General features: G+C 37.4%; 1 protein-coding gene across 1 annotated transcript; it reads left to right on the top strand.

The window, feature by feature from the left end:
* The first annotated feature begins 3,034 nt into the window (after window positions 1–3,034).
* On the top strand, window positions 3,035–19,385 carry kcnk5a (potassium channel, subfamily K, member 5a). The gene is made up of 5 exons (XM_027172439.2): window positions 3,035–3,608; window positions 14,300–14,411; window positions 15,095–15,261; window positions 15,350–15,518; window positions 15,824–19,385. The coding sequence occupies exons 1-5, from the start codon at window positions 3,423–3,425 to the stop codon at window positions 16,747–16,749; spliced, it is 1,560 nt and encodes a 519-aa protein (XP_027028240.1). The 5' UTR covers window positions 3,035–3,422; the 3' UTR covers window positions 16,750–19,385.
* Window positions 19,386–21,881: the final 2,496 nt, after the last annotated feature.

The raw sequence follows: 21,881 nt of genomic DNA, 5'->3' as shown, positions 1-21,881 counted from the left end.
TTGTATGATTGGATAATTGTATGAATGTATGCTATATACTTGTATGCTATATACTGTATACAATAATACATAGTTTTTAGTGTGTGCTTTTGGTATCAAACCATTGTATGAAAACTGTAAAAAAAAAAAAAAAAAAAAGTCTAATTTGTAAATTGGCCAATAATTCACTGGCCCATTCCTAAACACTTTTGGGACAGAACAGATACTGGAGTGTTGCTTTACATGAACAAGTCCAGTACATATACCTAAATTGTCAAAAAAGGTACTACATAGGTACACGATTGAGCTCTAAAAGTTATTACTGTCCAATTATCTTACTTAAATGTACTCCTCTAAAACTGTTGCTGTAACAACAGGGTAAAAATACTCACCCATTAAAAGTGCAGGTACAATTTCAAGGCCTTGCTCCTTAACAATTAAATGCATGGGTGTTTCTTTACCGTCCTCAAGTAAAATATCTCAGGTTGGATTACACAACCAAATTTACATTATTAATTTGTCAATTACCTATTTTCCAAAATTACTAATTTAAAAAAAAAATACTTTTTATTTTGCAGTTTTGGTACTGGCAAAATGTTCTGATTAAAAGCTGCTAGAGAGGTCTAAAAAAAGAACAACGATTTTGCATTACAATAGTGAGAAAGTACATTTCTGTGCTAATTTGGGTGCAATGCTTTTCATTTAAATGGTAAGCTATTTTACTCTGGTGTTGATGTCATCTTTATATTGAGACTCTGTCTAAAGTGTTTCCTGTGAAACAGCTGCCATTTTAGGTGTTGGATTTATGAGGTGCCAAATGCCCAAGCATATAAAAATCTGCCTCTTTTGGTAAAAAAAGACAAAATGCTCAGAAGTGGTTAATAGAATCCAGTGGTGTGCTATTCATTTATTACTAGTTTGAGAGTAAAAAAATGAAGGCAAATATGTTATGAAAAGTATAAAAGATTTGAATGCATAAACCTTATCTTCACATTCATGTTGTTTTAAAGAGTAATACATACTAACAAAATGAGCACAGACTTGGCTGCACTTGAGAAGGTATGAAATGAACATAGTCTTTTGGTTATGGGAGGAATCCAGATAGTACAGAGCATTCTGACCTTATTACATCCAGTTTTGCAGATTAGTAAAGTAATGTCTTAGAGCCTGCCATTATTTGTGGGTCAAATAAAACTGTAATTATACTGTTAGTACCTGGGTAATTTTGCAACAACCTGTTGACATACTAAGAAAGAAAATGCAAATTTCTGAGGCGGTTAATATAAAAGGTCTTTTACTGGACACTTTTGCACACTTTTTGTGGCAACTGGTGAAAATAACCAAGTCCCCTGGGATAGGATCCAGGTTCCCTGTGACCCTCTGTAGAATTGTGGTACAGAAATTGTTGCATGGATGGACACTAAAGTTGGACACTCTGTTTCTATGCCAACTTGTGGTAGAAGTACTTGCCATGACCATATGTAGGAGTACTACATTGCAAAAAAAGGCATATATAAAATGCAAGCTAGAGGATTTTTCTATCTAGAGGCAGAAAAAACTCTCCCTTTGCTTATGTCAACTACCCACTTAGCCACAACTACCTACATTTCTGTGGTCATGGCTAAATTTGTAGTTGACGTAAGCTTTGTACTGTACATGGTGTTACCAGACATCACCTATACCTAATATAGTCCTGCCAAATTCCAACCAAATAGGAGAAAATGACGGGGTAAAATACAGATAACTCCAACATTCTTTGCAGTTGACAACTAAAGACATGGATTCAAAACAGTTTAGATGAACTGTTGTGTCACAATAATTCACTGTGTTGTACAGTAGTAGATATCAGTTGATACAGTTCTGGTTCTGGTATGTAAGTTTTAATGGAAAGTAGTGCAAACATACTAAAAAAAAATACTAGCAAGCTTATTTGGTTTGTGAGTGACAATAAAAATAAAAAAGTACTAAATGCTACTGGCTGTTCATTGTATTCAGTCATATTGTGCACCTTTCTGTTTTGCCAGACAAATTTTATCTGCTGTTTCTCACTCAAATGTCTCCATAATGATGAAGAGTGCTCATTGTACAATAACATTCAAGCAGGATGATGGACGCGAAATTTATTTAAATTTTTTTAGTCTACGGTGTGGCGTTGAGTCATCAGGTGTGGCTCCTACTAGATTGGAATGAAGACCTGCACCTACAACAACACTTTGTGGATATGATTTAACCCCTGGTTCAAGTCCTTGTTTCAAAACAAGTATATATATATATATATATATATATATATATATATATATATATATATATATATATATATATATATATATAGTTTGTTTGCACTCGGATTGATCAATTGTCAGTCATTTTATAGACATATCCCAAACATGCCTTCACATTCTTATAGATCATTACAAGAAGTTGCATGTTTAGAAAGCAGTTTAATGTTCAGGTGCACTTGAAGCGAATTCTTGACTAATAGTAACTCATTACTAGTTAGTGTTCTAGTTGAAACTCTATAAGATTTGTGGGAAGAGCTAAGTTTTCAAGTCTGAATTAAGAAATGGTATGACCTGTTGTAGGGGTGTACAGAACAAACTAAAATCTTTTTCATATGCAGGGGAAATATATTTAACATATATTTCAATCCATATTTATTATAATATAATTAAATGTATTCATGTCATTCTTATTTTAATGTCTGTAAACTTCGTTTCAGGTGGTACTGTAAATATTAATTTTTAAAGCTTCCAGTCTCCAAAATTGACACCCTGCACTAACAGCATCCCCCCCCCCCCGTGTATTGTGAGTGATCTCTCTCTCTCTCTCTCTGTATATTGTGAGTGATCTCTCTCTCTCTCTCTCTCTCTCTCTCTGTATATTGTGAGTGATCTCTCTCTCTCTCTCTCTCTCTCTCTCTCTCTCTCTCTCTCTCTCTCTCTCTCTCTCTCTCTCTCTCTCTCTCTCTCTCTGGTGAAAGAGTTTCCCCAAACTCAGCAGTATATTCTATACGTCTTGGTGTCGTGTTATAGGTTAACGTTGTGTTGTCATGCTTCGCCAATCAACTCGTGCATTATTGTGTACGTCTGGGCCACCGTAGCAGACCGCGCCCCCTTTCCCTCCTGCTACAGTCAGGCGCTTTAATCAAGCGGTGCGCTTTTAAGTCCGTGCGCACATGTGCACGGATATGGACATTGATGGGTGCTTACGCACACACACATACATACATACACACACACACACTCACACACTTATACACGTCTCCACACTTTTCTACCAAGCGCTAGAACGAAAGGTGCACATGTGAATTAGAAAGTAGAGAAGTTTTTTCTTTTCCCCTGAGAGAAAGCAAAAAAAGAAGCGTCGCGGTTTGGAGCAGATTTACGCAGCTGGAGACATCGGGCATGTTCTTAGAAACCCTGCACCCTGTTTAGGGCTTAAGGATGGTTGATAAAGGGCCCTTACTGACCTCGGCTATCATCTTCTACCTGTCCATCGGGGCTGCAATCTTCCAAGTGCTCGAGGAGCCAAACTGGAAACTGGCAGTGAATCAGTACAATGAGCAGAAGGAGAGGATCTTGAGAGATTTCCCGTGTCTCACTAAAGCAGATCTAAACAAGATCCTGGAGGTATGTGGTTTTGGATATCCTCTCTTTATCCTATTGTTTTGTTTTTCCCTTTAGGTAAACATTTGAAGATCTTTTTCTTGGGGCTTTTATATGTTTTATATGGAACGAGAGTTGAAAGACTCCTCCAGTGATTATAAACAAGTTACAGATAGAGAAGTGCATTGAATTGAGCTTTTATTTGAAATGCATTTGAATAAGGTATTAGTACTTTACTGAAACAAAGCTGTCAAGAAATTAGTGTATTTAGGGTTTAATTATATATATATATATATATATATATATATATATATATATATATATATATATATATAATAAAACCCTAAATACACTAATATCTCTATATATTTTACATATGATTTTATATATAATTTTATTTATTTATTTGTATTTATTTTTATTTATTTATTTATTCATTCATTTATTTATTTATACTTTTATTAAAAAAATTTTCCCCTGACCTCCTTTTTTCCATTTAATCAGGGCTCATTGAGTCTTTAATGAAGTCCTAGACAGTTTTGATTTATGTTTGATATCTCTGATATTAGACACCCTTTTAACAAGAAATCATGTTAAGCCAATTGTTAAACGCTCTATTAAGTGCCCTGTTGCATCATACTGCTCAGGGACTTCACAAGCATACACGTGCTGCTGAACATAACATCCCCATATCCAGCAGCAAAACAGAAAGGGACATGCTTGTACCTGTTTACAACTCCTAATCTCTTTTGATATACCCAACGTTTTATTAACGAGAACTGATTGCTTACCTACATAGCACGAACTCTCACAATCCACCTACAGGACCTACGGTTTCTCTTTGTGAGAAGTAGCTTGGAAATGCGTGCCATTATAATCTAATACAGCTCAATGTAGTTACTTGTGGTTTATTGAATAGTTTTGTTGTCTGGACTTCCCATCCCTGTTGTCTATTGAGATGGAGAGAGAAGGGGCTGGTGGTGCAAAATGTCACATGATTAATTCTAAACATTTAAATTATTTTATTCGAAAGCCGAGCCAAAGTTTTGCAGAAGTGTATCACTGTTTAGGATTCCTCAGCAGATTTGAGTCTGCTTGGTGTCAATCTGACCTCATAAAAATGCCTAAGATGTACTTTGACGGTCACTTTGGTTGTCTAAATGGCTTATAATGTTAAATTGGTGGTTAAATTTCGTCCAATTTGCATCATGCAATAACACTTTTTTTTTTTTTTTAAAGTGTCTTGACTGTAACATTCAGAAGATATCAGAGTCTAGTGGAGCATGAATGAGCTGCTTTGTGCTCACAGAGATCATTGTAGATCCCTGAAGCAAATGCTGCAGATAAACTGAAGAAATATACAAATAACAAAATAAATGCTTCATTTTATCACATTAATGGGAAATGTGCCTGAACTTGGGCTGATCTAGGGCTGTTGGACTGTTTCAGATTTCAGAATTTTTGCTCAATCATAGCTCAAGTCTATTATATAGACCTCAAAACATGTATGTGTGCCGGAGTGAGTACACCGGGTATGTTTAATTCTCTAACACCCTATATCCATGTCTCTCTTAAGTCAGAACTGAGTATCAAAGGATGTAAAGATTTTTAGCAGGTGTATTTGTTGATCAGGCAGACCAGAGGAGATATGCAGAGACATGTTCAGACCCCCTGATCTTACTTAGCCATTAAGTAGCCTCAAGCGTCTCCATAATTCATGACTCTTTACACCACGCCCCCCTTTCCCCCCCAAACTAACGTCCATTCAGTGAGAGAAGAAAAACATGTTAGACCCCCCATCCCCCTCTTCACTCCTTTTTTGTCACGGTTCACAGACGGCAGATTGGCTTGGAAGTGAAGGTTGGGTATGAGTAGGAGTGGCTTGGGGGTGTCCTGAGGGCTCCTTTGTGTGTCTGCTTTAGACAAGCACCACATGACAGCTGGGACGAAGCATATTAAATACACTGTGCGGTTATTACAAAATGTCTAGAATGATTACTGTTTTTATTTATTTTTTTTTTATTAACACAAGTACAGACTTAGATAGTTATTCGCTAAAGGGCTGCTGGCTTTATGATTTCTGAAGGATTCATTTTTAAATATGTTTTCTCCGATTATTTTCTTTTATGCTATAGCATTATGCTAACAAGCAATCATACATCTTCAGGTTAAAGTCCAGCGTCATCTCTAACCTTCCTACTTCTATGTGTGGGACATGCAGGTGTTTCGTACGGCTTTATTTTCCGTTAACACCTGCATTCTTTGGAAGTGGCAAATAATTAACCTTGACAGGAGTAGTAGTACACTTCCTTCAGACTTAACGTTCTTGTAAATGTAACTTATTAGACTTGTCATAGATTTGCTGTTCCTCAAGGCTGATTAACCAGAACACAGTTAAACCCTGTTAAAGCTTCACAGGATCATTACATGTGGATGAATAGATGTTCACAGCCCTTGCAATGGCAAGTTCATCGCATGTACTGTAAAGTTCATTTTCTGCTTCTGAGGTCGCACTTTTCTCTAAAATAGTCAGAGAAAGCCATGCTTAGTATCAGTTGCTGATTCTGCTCAAATTGTCTGAGAAGTGCAATGCAGTGATGCTTAAAACAGCTGTTAAATTTTACACTGCAGTGAGTTACAGAGTTCAGGACACACTGCCTAACTGTAGTTATAGATTATCTATCTATCTTACGTGGCTTATTCATAGCAACAAAGCAAACTAGCCATGGATGACCATGTCCAAATTCCTCTGAAGATCATTAACTTTGCAAAGATATGATTGTGTTTATGACCAGCACTGAAACTGAAACCGTGCCAAAGACCTTTGCAACCATTTTCTGGTATTTCTTAATTGACCCAGATAATGATGTTCTGGAGCTATGCGTCTCCACCTGCGGTCAGGTTGTGTGCGCTGGAGTCTTGTTGTTTTTATTTCATCTTACACGTGTCATTTATAATGCAAGTTGTTCTCTTTTCTGCTTGCCAGTGACGATGTTGTAATTTGCATTTAATTTGGGACTGATTTGACAGCTCGGTGACCCAAAAAGTTCATGGTAACATCAGTTTCCCGGTACAGGTGTAAGTGGGATGAAATGTTTTGTGATCTGAAAATGGGCAGGGACCCTGTTGGCTTTTCTCTAAAAAAAAAAAAAAAATGGGCTGATTTAAAAATGATAAGAAAAATGACAAGTAAAAGCCATGATAAACTTGAGTAAAAATGGAAAAGTACCAAAAAATAGAAACTCAAAAATTATGTTAAAGATTTAGAAATTGACTGGATGAGTGTTATATTTTTCCCATAGAGTGAACATTAGGGGTTGCACAAAGTTGGTGGAAATTGTGTGTTTTCATAAAGAAAATAAAAAATCTTGCCAAAAGAGCAATATTACTTGTACTGTCCTGGCATTTTGCAGATGCACTTCTACAAAGGAACTTGTATTTCTCTCTTTTATACAAGCATTTGAGGGTTAAGGGCTTTGCTCAAGCACCCAGCAGAGGCAGCTTGATGGTATAAAGAATTCTACGATTAATGTTACATCTACTTTAATCTGGATAAATATGAAAACTCACTTTTTCTCTGTTTTGGGCTACCATCCACACCGAGATGGTGTTTTTGTCTAGCAGAAATGAAGCTTTTCTTAAACACCCTCAAATGGGTACATTTGAAAATGCTGATTTTGTGTTGTGTGAACTGAGAAAGCAGAAATTCAAAAACATGGATGTATTTTTAGTCAGGTGATTCAGTCTTGTGACCTATTCAATAAAGAAACAACTTTATAGTCTTGGTTTACCCACAGCTCAACCTCTTCATCTTTCCATTTAAAAAACAAACTTGGGCCTTTCCACCACAATGCAGAATCGATTCAGAGACTGAAAGCAAATAAACGCCTAGAGGAAATGACTCAAGCCAAAACGTCTTACTTTTTAATCCATGCACAGAATTGCAATTTTCAGTAGGCAAGCAATTTTTGAAAAAAGAAACCACCCGTGTAGATGAAGAGCCTTTTCAAATGAAAATGCAGTTATCTGATCTGTCTGGATAAACTTGGACATATCAAGAGTTTAAAGTTCTTTCACTGACTGGTTGGTCTGTCTTTACTGAAAGAGAGTGATGCAGCAGCACTTGAGTTCTTTTTAGTCTGTTCAGATCTCTCACAGCCTCTTCTATATAGTCTGCTCAAACAGATCCGTTTCCAAGGATTCTACTTGAATGCTAATACCACGGTCAACACTAGCATGTTTGTCGTCTTGCTAACTCGCCAAGCTGAGACCATGTTGAATTTGTCAGTAATAAGACACTGAATCTTCTGAAAAATGGTGAGTGAGGGAAGAAGCCTGTGTGCTTTAATTTTGTTGTGTTGATTACATCATTGTACGTGTGGCAGCAATGGTCGCTGTGACATTTACATTACATTTACATTACAATTACAGCATTTGGCAGTCACCCTTATCCAGAGCGACTTAATTTTTAATCCCATTTTTTTATACAACTGAGTAATTCAGGTTAAGGGCCTTGCTCAGGATCAGTGGCAGCTTGGTGGACCTCAGATTCGAACTCACGACCTTCCAATCAAGTGCCCAAAACCTTAACCTCTAGAGTAACTCTTACCACATCAGGGCAGCACACCGACTCTAAATCCTTTTATATTCACATCATTTTCAGTCTCTATAGCATTTAATATTGTTCTAGGATCTGCAGAATATGTTGTAAAATTAGCTTCATCTGTAGACCAACAGGAAAGGCAAGATCCTTATGCAAATACAGGTTTGTCAGGATAACAAATATCTCCATTAGAGATACTACTACACTTCCCCACTTGTGATCAGATTAGTTGATCACAGGTTTAAACCAGAATGTCCCCGAAAAGAGGAAAAGAATTCATAATTCGAATAAGTTTTCGATGAAAGCACTGAAATGTTCATTTCAGGGAAATATTTTCTTCTGGAGATTAATATAATTACCTGCCAGGAGCAGAATCAATGTAAATCATGTAATTGGATCTGGAACCTGACCACACTTGCCATCTTTAAGCCCAATGCTTTGGCACGTTGGATACAGATCAGGTCATTTTCCGAGCCTTCAATGACAAGCTCATTGTTATAATGATAGGAGACGGTTCAGTGACGTTTATACAAATAAGTAAGCATTATAGTCGAGAGGAGTCTTTACAGAGCGAACATTGCCTAAGGGACGATTTGGATGGTTTAATTCCTTCATACATGAAAGAGGAGCTTATGCTGTGTCAGCCTTTTTGTTTGGCTGACTCAGTAGCTGACTTCTCATATTTTCACAGCCATAATGACAGGAGGGCAGCCGATGATTGTAGTGAAATTACTGTGTGTGTGTGTGTTATCAATGCCTGCAAGATTTAGATTATTACCACATTGTCTCTCAGAAATCAAACCCAAAAATTGTCTAAATGATACTCAAATTATATAAAAAAAAGAAAGGGAATTGACCATCTTATTTTTCCACATCTACATTTAAGTTGTCTGCTTTTCCAGTAGTCTGCTCCTCTTCACAGAAGTTTTTTTTTTTTAGACATCTTGAGTTTCTCAAACACAGGAGTGTAAAACTACACACAGTTTTGTTCCCTCAGCCATGGAGTCGACACTCCTGATAACAGTTGGAGATTGTCGTTGTGGTTTTGCCATATGCTGTTTATCAGTAGATGCACTGCACTGCAAACTTCTCATGTTAGTGAACTTTCACTTCCACTAACGCAAGTTAGTTCTCCAATACTAAAAAAGGGAACTATTGAAAAACTCATGGTGGAAATTCATACTGAAACTTTGTACTAAATTTCACAAGTCTGGAAACTACAGGCATTCCTGATTTGAACCCTAAATGGATCGTAGCCACAAGTAAGGTCAAGTAAAAAGTAAAACACTTGGAGGCATGGTGTGATGTGACCGAAGCAAAATGGTGGGACATTACCCTCACAAAGTGGACTATACCAGCTTGTTCTGAAGTATGTTATTCCATTTAAACCCATTTCTATTTTAATTATGAGCGGCACTTTTTATCCATTTCTAGTTACATTTAATACTGTGTGCTATCATAATGTTAGAAACCAGAATGTGCAAAGTCTTCTCTATAAATGTTAAAAAGCTCATCTCACAGAAGAACAATCCTTCATCATAGGCATGAAAACTTTCGAATCCCGTCATTAATTAGTCTTAAATTGAGTTGTCCTACCATGGTGCTAGATCACTACAGATATTTTAACAGCCAGTAACTGATCACAACATGAATTAATTATGCAGTCGTTTCATTCTGTAGTTTCACTGTGCCTTTAGAAACATAATTTGTGCTTTCAAACATATAGCAAACAGAGATCGTACATTTTGAACGGAAGCTGTGGGTTTCCATAGACATGAACGTCAGTGAATTTTGGTGACTAGATGTCCAGCAACGCAATAAAGTAAAGTAGTTTAAATATGAAAATGTGCAATGAAAATAAATAGAACTGGAAACTAGTAGACTGACTGGTGTTTGAATGTAGCACTAGCTCTTTAGTCAGACTGTTTTTTAACATAGTGTTTGCTAAACTAGCTCCTTATCCAGTGTGAACTTTGCAGGATCAAACTATTTTGAAGGGACTGTTTTTTGTCAGGCCACTAATGCATATGCATAATGCAGGCAATGCTGATGCATTTTACTAGTGTTTTGTGTCATTTCAGAACTGAAATAAACCCCTGGTGTGTTTGGGTCGAATTTAAGTTGTTGGTGTACTTGTTTAGGTTCCAGCACCTTTTTATTCTATGCAATCTGAAGTTTGTAAACAGCAAGCAAATTGAGTGCTTAACCTCAAGCAGTTTGAGAGGTTCTACCAGATCTGTCAGTTTCTTCTCTTTCACATAATTATGACTATTTTGTTAAAGTTCTTTGCTGCCAACCTTGAAAGTCTTGAACTGGTACAGCACAGATAAGGAAATTAACACCTTACTCTTACCATTAACAACGCAATGATTACTCACAGACCAAATAGTCACTATTTGTCTTGATACAGAGACTAATACTGATCTCTTGTTGGACTTTCCAATATTGACTAAGCTGCCTGGAGCCTTCCAGTCACCATATCTCCTTTTCAGTAAAAAAGCTGTGAAAGCTATGCTTGCGGTGGGTTTTAAGGAACCTAACAGAAGCTGGTGGTTAAGCAGTGGTAGTTAAGGTGCTACTAGATTTCCCAAAAGGGTTTCAAGGATTATTTCAAGGAAACCTCTTGTTTTAACTGGAGGTGGCAGCATGATGCTGTGAAAAATCCAGAGAGTCTCGATGACTGTGGTCGTGTTGTTTGATTGTGGTTGGCAGCACTAATGTGCAATGCTGATTTAACCCACATCATAGTGCGAATGCATCAGGAAAGTTCTGGCACCAGGTCAAGGTATGCAATAACACAGCAGCTTCTCATGCACCTAAACCAAGCCACGTTGCACTCCTACAGATTTGTTTTGCTTCGTTTTTACGTGTGGGGTGTGAGGTATGATGTGGTCAGATGTTGTGTAATTTCCAGGAATTAAAATCATAACATATAAAGGTATGAATGCTAGTCTGAAACCCATAACTTTGCTGACCTATTCAGGCTTGTGAATCATTGTAGTTTGCAAGCATGTATCCACTATTGGAGATTTGAATCGACTGTACCGATGTGGCGTGTCAATTATCTATTGTATGTAATTTTTAGAGATATTTGTCAGGTGAAATATGCCATTACAGTAGGCAAGAACTCACAAATTTTTAATTCTGGTTTCCACATCATAGAAGCTGTTGTTGATTCGTTAGTTAATGCAGAGACAGACTTTTATTTCCTCATCAGACCACTCTAGACACATCCACTTATCTGTTAAAATGTACCTTTAGGAAATGAGTCACAGGTTAATCACCAAAGTTTTTAACCCAGACTGTTGCCGACTCAGGCATCATAAGGAAATGTTTACTTATCGGTCACGTAACATGCATTAAATTGTCTGATTATATTTGAAGATTTACTTGCGATGCTTCCTTATGATGGTCTCACTGGTGACATTAAAGGGAAAAAAACTGTAAGAACCAGTTTCACTTATAACCTTGGAATGCTTCATTAAATGCAATACATAAACAGTATTGCTTTTTATTAGAGGCTATTCAGAAAACATTCTATGCTGAAAAGCAAATCCTCAATTCCAGAATCCTGTCAGAAGCATAACAACTCTTGTAGCAACTCAGCCCGTGCAAATGTGAAGACTGTAATCAGGCTTGAAATGGCATTTTTCAGGAGTTGTTCATATAATAGATTCTGTTATTATTTCTTATTTGCTAATTGTTTATTTATTCCTATTGAACTGCACAATGCAGCTAAAGGTGGATCATTTTTACGTTTGACACGAATTCAGTGTTTAATTGTTATATTTATAATCCCCTGTCACTTGCTTTTCACTGAAGAGCTAGGCAGCAAAATTGTTTGCTTTTCTCTGTCACAAATGAAAAGCAATATAATTTTTTTTAACAACATTTTGTTCTTTTACTGGTTTAAGTGCTTTTTACTATGGAGTCTCTATATGGTACCTAGTCGCAGGAGCAGACTTCACGCCCACAAGCCGTTAGCTAAACGTCCGGTACATATGGCGCACACGATTGGAAACACTTCATGAGTTTCAAAGTCTTTATCTGATTGGTTGATCTGTTTTTGTAGGGACTTTACAGTTTCATGCCCCTAAACATAATGCTGAACAAACCAAACTGTGATTAGCTACTTTTACATGTCAGTCAGATGCCCTCTTGGGCTGTCCTTAGTTAAAAAAAAAGCTGCTATGGATTTCAGACCTTCTGCTGTCAGTCTAAAGGTATGGAAATGTGTGACTAGTTGGTACCTAGTAATCCCTCATCTTACATTTTAAACTAGCATTCAGATGTACAGTTACACTTCTATAAATGTCTGTAGTCATTTCAATGAGAATCTTTGATAGGTGACATGTATTAAACCTCAACATGAAAAATATGAGAATTTTGTAAGAAAGATTGTCGTGACAGTATTTATTGCTTACTCAAGTTAATTAGCAGCTACCATCAGAGAAGGCCTGGGAAAATTCTATAGCTTTCACAAATAGTTCTCTCTCTCACTCTCTCTCTGGGTGAGTAATGACTGACTTTAATCCAGTGACCTGCTCATGAACTTCACTTCATTGTCTTGGCCGCGTTCTGTTTAATCAGCTGTGCGGTGCAAATGCGATGTTGATAAACATGGCCTCTGTAAAATCTTCTTAACAAATATGTTCGTGCAAAATCGTACAGAGAAAGTGAGTTATAAATTTAGCAATGAAGGCATTGTAGCCGAACAACCTAACTTGTACTGTGATAAGGCTCTGTCATTTGCCGGGAAAAATAAATATCACAATCATGAGACATTATGATCATAGATCAGAGGTTATAAACTGTCATTTGTTCTAAATAATATTGGTCTTCGTTCCTTTCTAGAAGGATGTCCTCTGATACTCTGAAGGAAGCACATTTGCAGAAGTTTGCTACAAAAGAAATTTCAAATCCCTTATTGGGGAAATTTGAAGACAATCATGTGCTTTGCTTTTGGTTTCTAGATGTTTCATTATTAACTTTCACAGAAATTGTAACATGCACCAAATGGTGACTTTTTCATAAACCACAAAGTTTGATCCTAATGACTTAAGCTACAAGTAGCCTGCAAAGACGTTGTGTTTAGCTGATCCGCATACAGTAAGTGCTTATTGTCCCAGTTTTCCAAATGATGTGATTTTCCAAATGATGTGAAGTTCACATTATAGACTCATTAATTTGCATGAATTTCTGTTTTTGCATGTCGGTCTGTTTTTGTATGGACTTTACAGTTTCATGCCCTTAAACATGATGCTTAACAAAACCGACTGTTATTGGTTGCTGACCTTGTCAGTTGACCTCTTGAGCGATCCTTGGCCAATAAAAGCTGCTTTGGAGTCCAGACCTCCTGCCATCAGTCTGAAGATCTGGCTTTGTGAGACTAGCACCACATGGAGTCACCTCATGTTTAAACATATTAAGAGAATATAAAGAGCCAGACTTGCTCTTGAATATCAGAGAACCACATTCTATAATAGAAACCCTGGCCAAATTTTTGTCAAAAATGCAAACACTGTATTTCACTGTAATCACTGGATTTTATTTGCTAACACTTTTCAGCCTTCAGGTTTCTGGGCATCCAAAGTGTGGGACTGGGCAGCTACTACTAATACATTTATAATTTTTCCACCTGTGCTTATTCAGAATTATACAGTACGGTTTGCTTTTAGGGTTTTATTTGATTTAATCTAAGCAATCAGTCATTTACATTTTTATTTCAAATAACATAACAGTATACTGTGAGAAGTGATTTGTTTATCTTAAACTGGAGGCGGTTTTGAATCCCTGCCAGGCACAGACTCCAGCTGCTCTTTTCATCACTGATTACCGGACTACCAAATAGCTGCTTAGGGACATATTAATGTTTAGTTTGCCACGTCTCAGTGATAGCATTGCGTGCTGAGATCGCTGAGACATTTCCAAAAGCCTTCCTAAGGAGAGGAAGCCTACGCATGTCCGAGGGTGGCCTTTTTGAAAGGCTGATAATCTCAATTGGTTACAAGGATGCAAAACGGGTTTATATATCAGCCTCAACAAGTTATATCTGCTGCTCTTGAAATGGTGTAAAATCATGTTTATGACTGTTCGATCGAATTTAATATAGATGGTGTCTGAGGCTGCGGGACAAGGAGTCACCATCACAGGAGAGAAAACCTTTAACAACTGGAACTGGCCAAATGCTGTCATATTTGCTGCTACGGTCATTACAACCATCGGTAAGAGACAACCCCTTCTCTTTCACCGTGAGAATCACTTCATCTGTTTACAGATTGAGGATAAACAGACGAACATTGGTTTATCTTAACTAATCATGTAGGACAGGAAGTAGATGACTTTAGATGTAGAGTCTAAATGTTCAGTACTGTTGTTCTCTGATAAGAAGAGGTTACATGAGAAGAAGATTTTAAGATTAGTTTGATAAGCCAGTGGTGTCAACAGAGACATTAGAGGCTATTTCCTTCAAGAATGAAACGCATCAGGCTGTTCAAATACAAAATAACGTCCAGATACTAAAGGCCAGATACAAAAAAGCTTTATAGCATTTGTAGCTTTATATTGCACGTTTTTATAATTTCAAGTGTTGGCTGGGTAGTCGTGTGTGTGTGTGTGTGTGTGTGTGTGTGTGTGTGTGTGTGTGTGTGTGTGTGTGTGTGTGTGTGTGTGTGTGTGTGTGTGTGTGTGTGTGTGTGTGTGTGTGTGTGTGTGTGTGACCTTTTCTGTTTTTACGCGCTTATAGAGCTAATCTAGCTCACCATACTTTATTACATTATGAAAGCTTTGTCTATAATGTCCCCAGTCAACCAAAGCATGTGGCTGGGAGTAAAATGCCAGTTTGATTATACTTTATACCTTATAATACCAAGGTCTTAACAAAAATTCACTGTTTATATTTCACTAGGTTATGGTAATATTGCCCCCAAAACCTCATCAGGGAGAGTGTTTTGCATTTTCTATGGACTTTTTGGTGTGCCACTTTGTCTGACTTGGATAAGCGAACTTGGCAAGTTTTTTGGTGGAAGAGCAAAACACCTCGGACAATACCTTACCAAGCGAGGCTTTTCACTGGTAAGCACAAATTGAACATACAGTTACTCCATATATTTAGATATATTATATTATGTTCTAACTCCAATGTCCCTCTCTATCCCATCAGAGGAAGGCACAGTTCACCTGCACATTCGTCTTCCTGATATGGGGGGTACTGATCCATTTGGTTATTCCCCCATTCATTTTCATGTCCCAGGAAGGATGGTCCTACATCGAGGGCTTGTACTTTTCCTTTGTAACTTTGACAACAATCGGATTTGGTGATCTTGTAGCAGGTGAGTGTTTTATTTGATTTGTTGCTTGACGGATAATTTACACTTCTTGATGGAAACAAATTTAATACTGTTTGCAAAGATATCAGCCTATTCTGGGAATGAATGTGTACTTCTGTTATTGTTGGTGTATACATATGATAATGAATGGAATTGCTGTAATCAGTGTGTGAATACAAAGGTTCCATTTTTTTTTTTCTCAAATTTGTTCATGCCCCAAACCTTATCTGTAGTTTCAGCTAATGCTGCACTGTATGTGTTCTATTTCTGGTGGTTCTTAAATGCATGCCCCACTTCTGTGTTTCTAGGTGTCGATCCCAATGCTAACTACCCCACTCTATATCGCTACTTTGTTGAGGTGTGGATATACCTGGGTTTGGCCTGGCTCTCGCTCTTCTTTAACTGGAAGGTGAGAATGGTCATCGAGGCTCACAAAGCTCTGAAAAAGCGACGAAAACGGCACAAACTCTCACTGGATGAGTTCCACAACTGCAAAGAGACTCACAAGGCCTTGCAGTTACCACCTGCCAGTAATGAAGTCAACATATTCAGCTTCCTGTCCAAGAGAAAGGTGGGCTACAATGACCTCATCAAACAGATCGGTACCAAAAATGAAGATGATCAGATTAGCGCTAAAAAAAGGAAGAGCGAATATATCCGCTCCAAAAGCTGCGACGATGCCGTCTCCGTTAATGGAAATGCAATTCTCAAACTAGACCAATCGCCTCGCCAGAAACGCCGCTACAGCTTCAGTGACCGTGTCACTGTGGTCTTCTCCAAGTCCAAAAACTACCTGCTTGGCACAGAGGAGGGTCCACTCCTGAATGAGATGCAGGTCGAGGGTGAGCTGGATGTAGACATGGAGAAAATGTATGAGAATCAGTTGGATAAAGAGGCAGGAGAGGAGCACAGGAACCTCTTGCCTGGGTGCTGTGGTCCTGGCCGTCACCTGTGGGACACCAATGAGTATCAGCCAGTTATTTTTCAAAATGCCAACATCACCTTTATCGATGAAGAGAACCTGCTGAACAACAGCCTGGAGGATGAGGACGAGGATGAAGACATCAAAGTCAAGCTCTCGACCTCGGATGAAAACGGCGAGTCTGAGAGTGATTCTAAGGAAGACGAATGCTTCGAATCGGAGGAATCCGTATTCACAGACGGAACAGATCACTCTAATTCCTATGAGCAGCTGGTAGAGGAGTATTCTAAAGAAAATAACACTGATACCTGATACACTTATTCATCAGTGTTCGTTTGTTTTTGATTTTTTTTCTTCTTGTTGTTGAAGACTTGGACATTTGTGTCAAAGAAACAACTTGATCAAAGAAACCAATTTTGTAATCCATTTCACAATATTTGTGCTGCATATGGTTTGATGGAGTCTGTGAAATGCATCACATTCAGTATTACACTGAGTAGACGCTACAGATCGCACAAAAGTACAAGCGATTATCTTTCTCTACACCACCCCAATTATTGGGGAATGACCTAAATGATCAACATTTCTTTTAGGCTGAGCTCTGTCTGACAGATTTTAGGAAGTTTGAAACTAAGACTGCTCGATAGTTCATCACTTCCGTAGTGGTTTTATTTGTAGTTTTTGCCTAAAAGATTTCTAATTTATTAAATTATGCGGGGGAGGGGGGAGGGGTGTTGGCTTAAGTGTGATGACAAGCAGAATCAGTTGCAAACTGGTTCACAGGATAAAGACCGTAAGGTGATTCCTTTATGGATCTCACTTTTATTCACCATATTGGTGGTTTTATGTCAACATAATGAAGGACAAGCACATTCCACCTGCATTATGTTTTGAACCAGTTTTATAGGTTATGGCTTTTTCCATCACCTAATTTCGACTAATTACCGGTTTCTATTATCGTTAAGCCTGAGAGCCAAGCCCGCACGTGCTTCTTCTGAGGCGTGGTGATCTTTTGTGTCTTTTATGGTCCCTGACATTTATAACTTACTATTTAATTCAGAAATCACTGTGTGTATGCAGACAGTCAGTTGCAACTCCCTGCCAGTGGATAGCATGTTGCACTATACTGATTCAGTCTGAGCCATTAAAGACAGCTCTGTGCCGTAGGTCGTGTTTTTGCTGGGTTACGGTTCAAATTCAAGCTTGAATCTCTGCCATGCACTGTATTAAATTCTACTTCTTCTCCTTCTCCTCTTGAGCTAGCTAGATTGGATTGTTGCTAATTTCACAATTGTGCCGGAAATTTTTGTTGTCAGACCAGTTTGGAAACTCAGAGCCACCCGGCCTTATTTAGCATAAACACAGTTAAATACTACATTCTGACATATGTGCTCATGTTATTTTAAGTTTTGTGCATGACAAATACATTCTATTTATTTGTTGCTGTACTTTACGGTTTCCGTCAGCCAATCTTTTATTTGGCGATCCTGAGAAATCGTCTCAATTATCCCAGATAACTCAATCCGGTTATACTTTCTCAGGAGTGTTTTGAAGAACTGAATAGTCACTAAGAGTAATCACAATATATGATGTTTTCTTCCTTAAATTTGCAAATAATCGAACTGAAGCCAAGTCCTTTTTTTTTCCCAGCAAAGGTTATGTGAAGTTCGTTTGCCTATTTTGTCTTAAATTAGTATTTGTTATTATTGTGTAGTGCAAATATTTATATGTTTAGTCTAGACGTGTCTGAAACAAGGACATATAACGACTGTGTCTTTTGAGTAGGCACTCAAAGTGCAAAAGTAATGCAAAACTATTTGGTTAATATTCAGTTTAAGCTTATAAATGTTTTTTTATAATTCTCCATAATAGCGTCTGCTTCTCTTGCGCAGCTGCACTTGTATTGAGATGAATCCAATGATTTTTGTGTTCGTTCACTGCCTCACTGCATTAATCTGTTAGCTCTTGCTGCCTTTATATTAATGGATGTCAGTATGCCAAAAGTCTGCAATAGTCAGTATTCTATGTTTTTTTTTTGTTTTTTTAGCACAGCAATCCTCAGGTAAACTGCAGTGAACTTGTATGATCACATGTCCACTTCGGATTGCTCGGTTTAAATATCAGTGATTTTAGCCTTTTTTTAAGATCGTTTTTGTTTTTCCGATGCCATTCTCAGCTGTATTAGCAAAGCGAAATTGTTCCAGGAAGTTCCATCAAACATCCTGAACAAAAATAGAAACTTTAAGTTCTCACCTAGATATTTGGTCAAGACTCACACAAGAGTGCGGTGTATTTTGTATGTAAACACCGGGGAACTGCTTGAATGTAGCCACCACTTTATTCATAACCTTGCAGACTTTTAATCTCTGTTTACTTTTCCTGGACTCCGTGACACAAGTGGCCATAAACTTTACACAGGTGACCAAGGTTGAAATGTGATCCATTTAAAGCAAGTCGTCCTGATACCAGACAGGAATGTTGGACATTAGGTTTTGGCCATAATGACATTTCCAACCTATTGTGTTCTTTTCAGATTAAGTGCTACTGTAAATCGGTATTCAATTAATTACTTAATTAATGTCTGTTATTGTAACAAATGCAATTTGTGTTATCAAGCGTCTATCTGTGCCTTATCAGCTTCTTTGTTTGAAGCTTTGTGTTAAACCACATCAGCAAGAGGATAAATTAACAAAATAGTTGCCTAGAACATTTCTGATTGTAATTCTCTAGGATCAGGTACTGTAGAAGGTTGCCTTGTTTCACAACAAAAATTGAGGTACTTCTGAAGGATTTACAGACATTAAAAATCAAGTGAATTTGATCGTGTTTATCATTTCCCTGACCTGTATTATGCACACTCCAGCATGTTTGTAAAAAGACTTGTTTTACTGTGAAATTTTTGCTTAGATTTTTTGCTTTTTTTTTTAAATAAAAATTTGAGACTATCACCAGTTGAATGTGTGATCGAATTAAATAATTAGTTTTGAGTTAAATTTGAGTGCGGATATGTATTCTGAAAGTGGGAAGTGTTTAAATGTGAAGCGCACATGACACCCTGCTTATTTTTGAGTTTAAGAGACACATTTGTCTCACATTCTATGCTGTAAGTCACCTTGTATGGATATCTTCTACGTTATATCATGTGTAATAGTCTGTATAAAAGCTGCTTGGTTTTTGAAATGACCTTTAGTGGTTGGGTCCTCTTATCACGTACAGTCCACAGCTGGAAGACAACTGTAAGAGCATTCGCACTCCTTAAATGTTTACTTTTCTGACACATTCCAGAGATTAGAGAATACATACCAGTGGTACAGCTGGAAGCCGCTAGGCCAACTGAAAGCATTGTCCAGATGTGGTCAAGTGAAATCCACATACACTTCTGCCTGAACACTACTTACACAAGGCTGAGCCCTTGAGTCACGGTTGCATAATTGGGGTGGGTTTATGTTTAAAGCAGAAACTGAACGTTTGGTTACGGTGGAGTGAAACCGGTTTTAAAAGCAAAAGGTCAAAAGTGGCTCTTGTACAACAATTTTAAACACAGAATGGAGGATTAAAAATATGTTGAGTACCGTAATTCACATAAGAACTATAACATAATTCACCAAACTTTATTGATCCCACAGTGGGGAAATAAACCTACCACAGCAGCTCACAGACAGTTAAAGTGCAGGTATTAAAGACTAAAGATAGGAAGAAAGGTTTAATATAAGAAAATATCAACAAAAGTAACAGAAAAAACTGAAAGTACATGAAAGTATATACTTAAGTAAACAAAACAACTCCAACAGATAAAAAAAAAAAAATGCCAGGTAGTGTAGATTGGACCGAAGAATGCTTTGCCTCCTTTTTTTTTTTAATTTTTTTTTTTTTTTTTTAAAAACATTTATGTATTTATTTATTTTGCCAATTTGCCCAGCATTTGTTTTCACTTTTGAATCTATATTGAAGAAAAAAAAAATTTACAGCAGGATGATGTTTTATGTGTTTCTTAAAAAGATAGTAAAATAGGTGCAAAGAAGATATACAATTTGAAAATTTTACAATAAAATGTATAAATATATAAAATAAAAGGCTGAGTTGGTGTGCATACTAGCTTAAGAGTTCGATGCAAAAAAAAAAAAAATTATTCACGGATGATGTAAAGCTAAAGCATGAAGTAAATGCTGACACAACACTGAAACTGCCATGCTGTCTCTCTGCAATGAGGGCAAAACTATAAAGAGTAACAGAGTGGATCCAGAATTACAAGTGCATTACCAAAGGCATTTTAGTAATGCCTAGTCAATGAAAATAACTAGTGTCTTTTTAATCTTATCCTTTTAAAGTTAAGAAACAAGTATAAAACACTCAAGCTTCAAATTCTTAATAACTTGTAAGGAAGTCCAAATAACTATTTACTTGGAGATTGAACTGTCACCAGAAATAAAAACACTAAATGCAATGTCAAAACACTAAATCTGTGGTTTTGTGGCGGTTGTAAAGTAATGCTAGTAATGACAACCACACTATAATGTCACTCGCACGTTCAGTCTGGTTCCACTCAAGCTTTCTTCACATCGTCTCTGGGAGTTTTTCCTTGCCAATGTCACCTCTGGCTTACTCATCAAGAATCAAAATCTAAATCCGTATCCAGTTTTCTGTAAAGCTGCTTCGTAAAATGTTCATTGTCAAACGTGCATAAAAATAATTTCAATTGAAATTACAATAGTAATGGTTATGGTAGCATTTCCACTATGTTCAATTACATTCATTGAAGATCCACTGAAAGACTGAATAAAGAAATAGAATGTTGAAGTGAACTGCAGAATCAGTAATTATGATCTACAGTAAACATTGAACACAATAACAAAGATCATGAGGGGGGAACGGTGGCTTAGTGATTAGAACGTTCGTTCCAGGGTTGGGGGTTCGATTCCCGCCTCCACCTTGTGTGTGTGGAGTTTGCATGTTCTCCCCGTGCCTCGGGGGTTTCCTCAGGGTACTCCGGTTTCCTCCCCCGGTCCAAAGACATGCATGGTAGGTTGATTGGCATCTCTGGAAAATTGTTCGGAGTGTGTGAGAGAATGAGAGTGTGTGTGCCCTGTGATGGGTTGGCATTTCATCCAGGGTGTATCCTGCCTTGATGCCCGATGACGCCTGAGACGCACAGGCTCCCCGTGACCCGAGAAGTTCGGATAAGCGGTAGAAAATGAGTGAATGAATGAACAAAGATCATGCTTATCATTTTAGAAATTATCATGTAGCCTTATCAGGGACAAAATAAACATCTAACTAAATAATATATCCTCCTAAAATACACACAAATAGGCTGGAACTGGGTTAATTCACTATATTTGTAACCAAATGGTAATTCCATATTATGACCTATAATGTGCCAGAAATACTTTTATCTCAGAGAATGTATTCTAGCGTCTATATGTCTGTTTGCATTTAGCACCATC

This window comes from Tachysurus fulvidraco, chromosome 12 (genome assembly GCF_022655615.1).
Source record: "Tachysurus fulvidraco isolate hzauxx_2018 chromosome 12, HZAU_PFXX_2.0, whole genome shotgun sequence".
NCBI lineage: Eukaryota > Metazoa > Chordata > Actinopteri > Siluriformes > Bagridae > Tachysurus > Tachysurus fulvidraco.
This window is presented reverse-complemented; position numbering and strand designations above follow the sequence as displayed.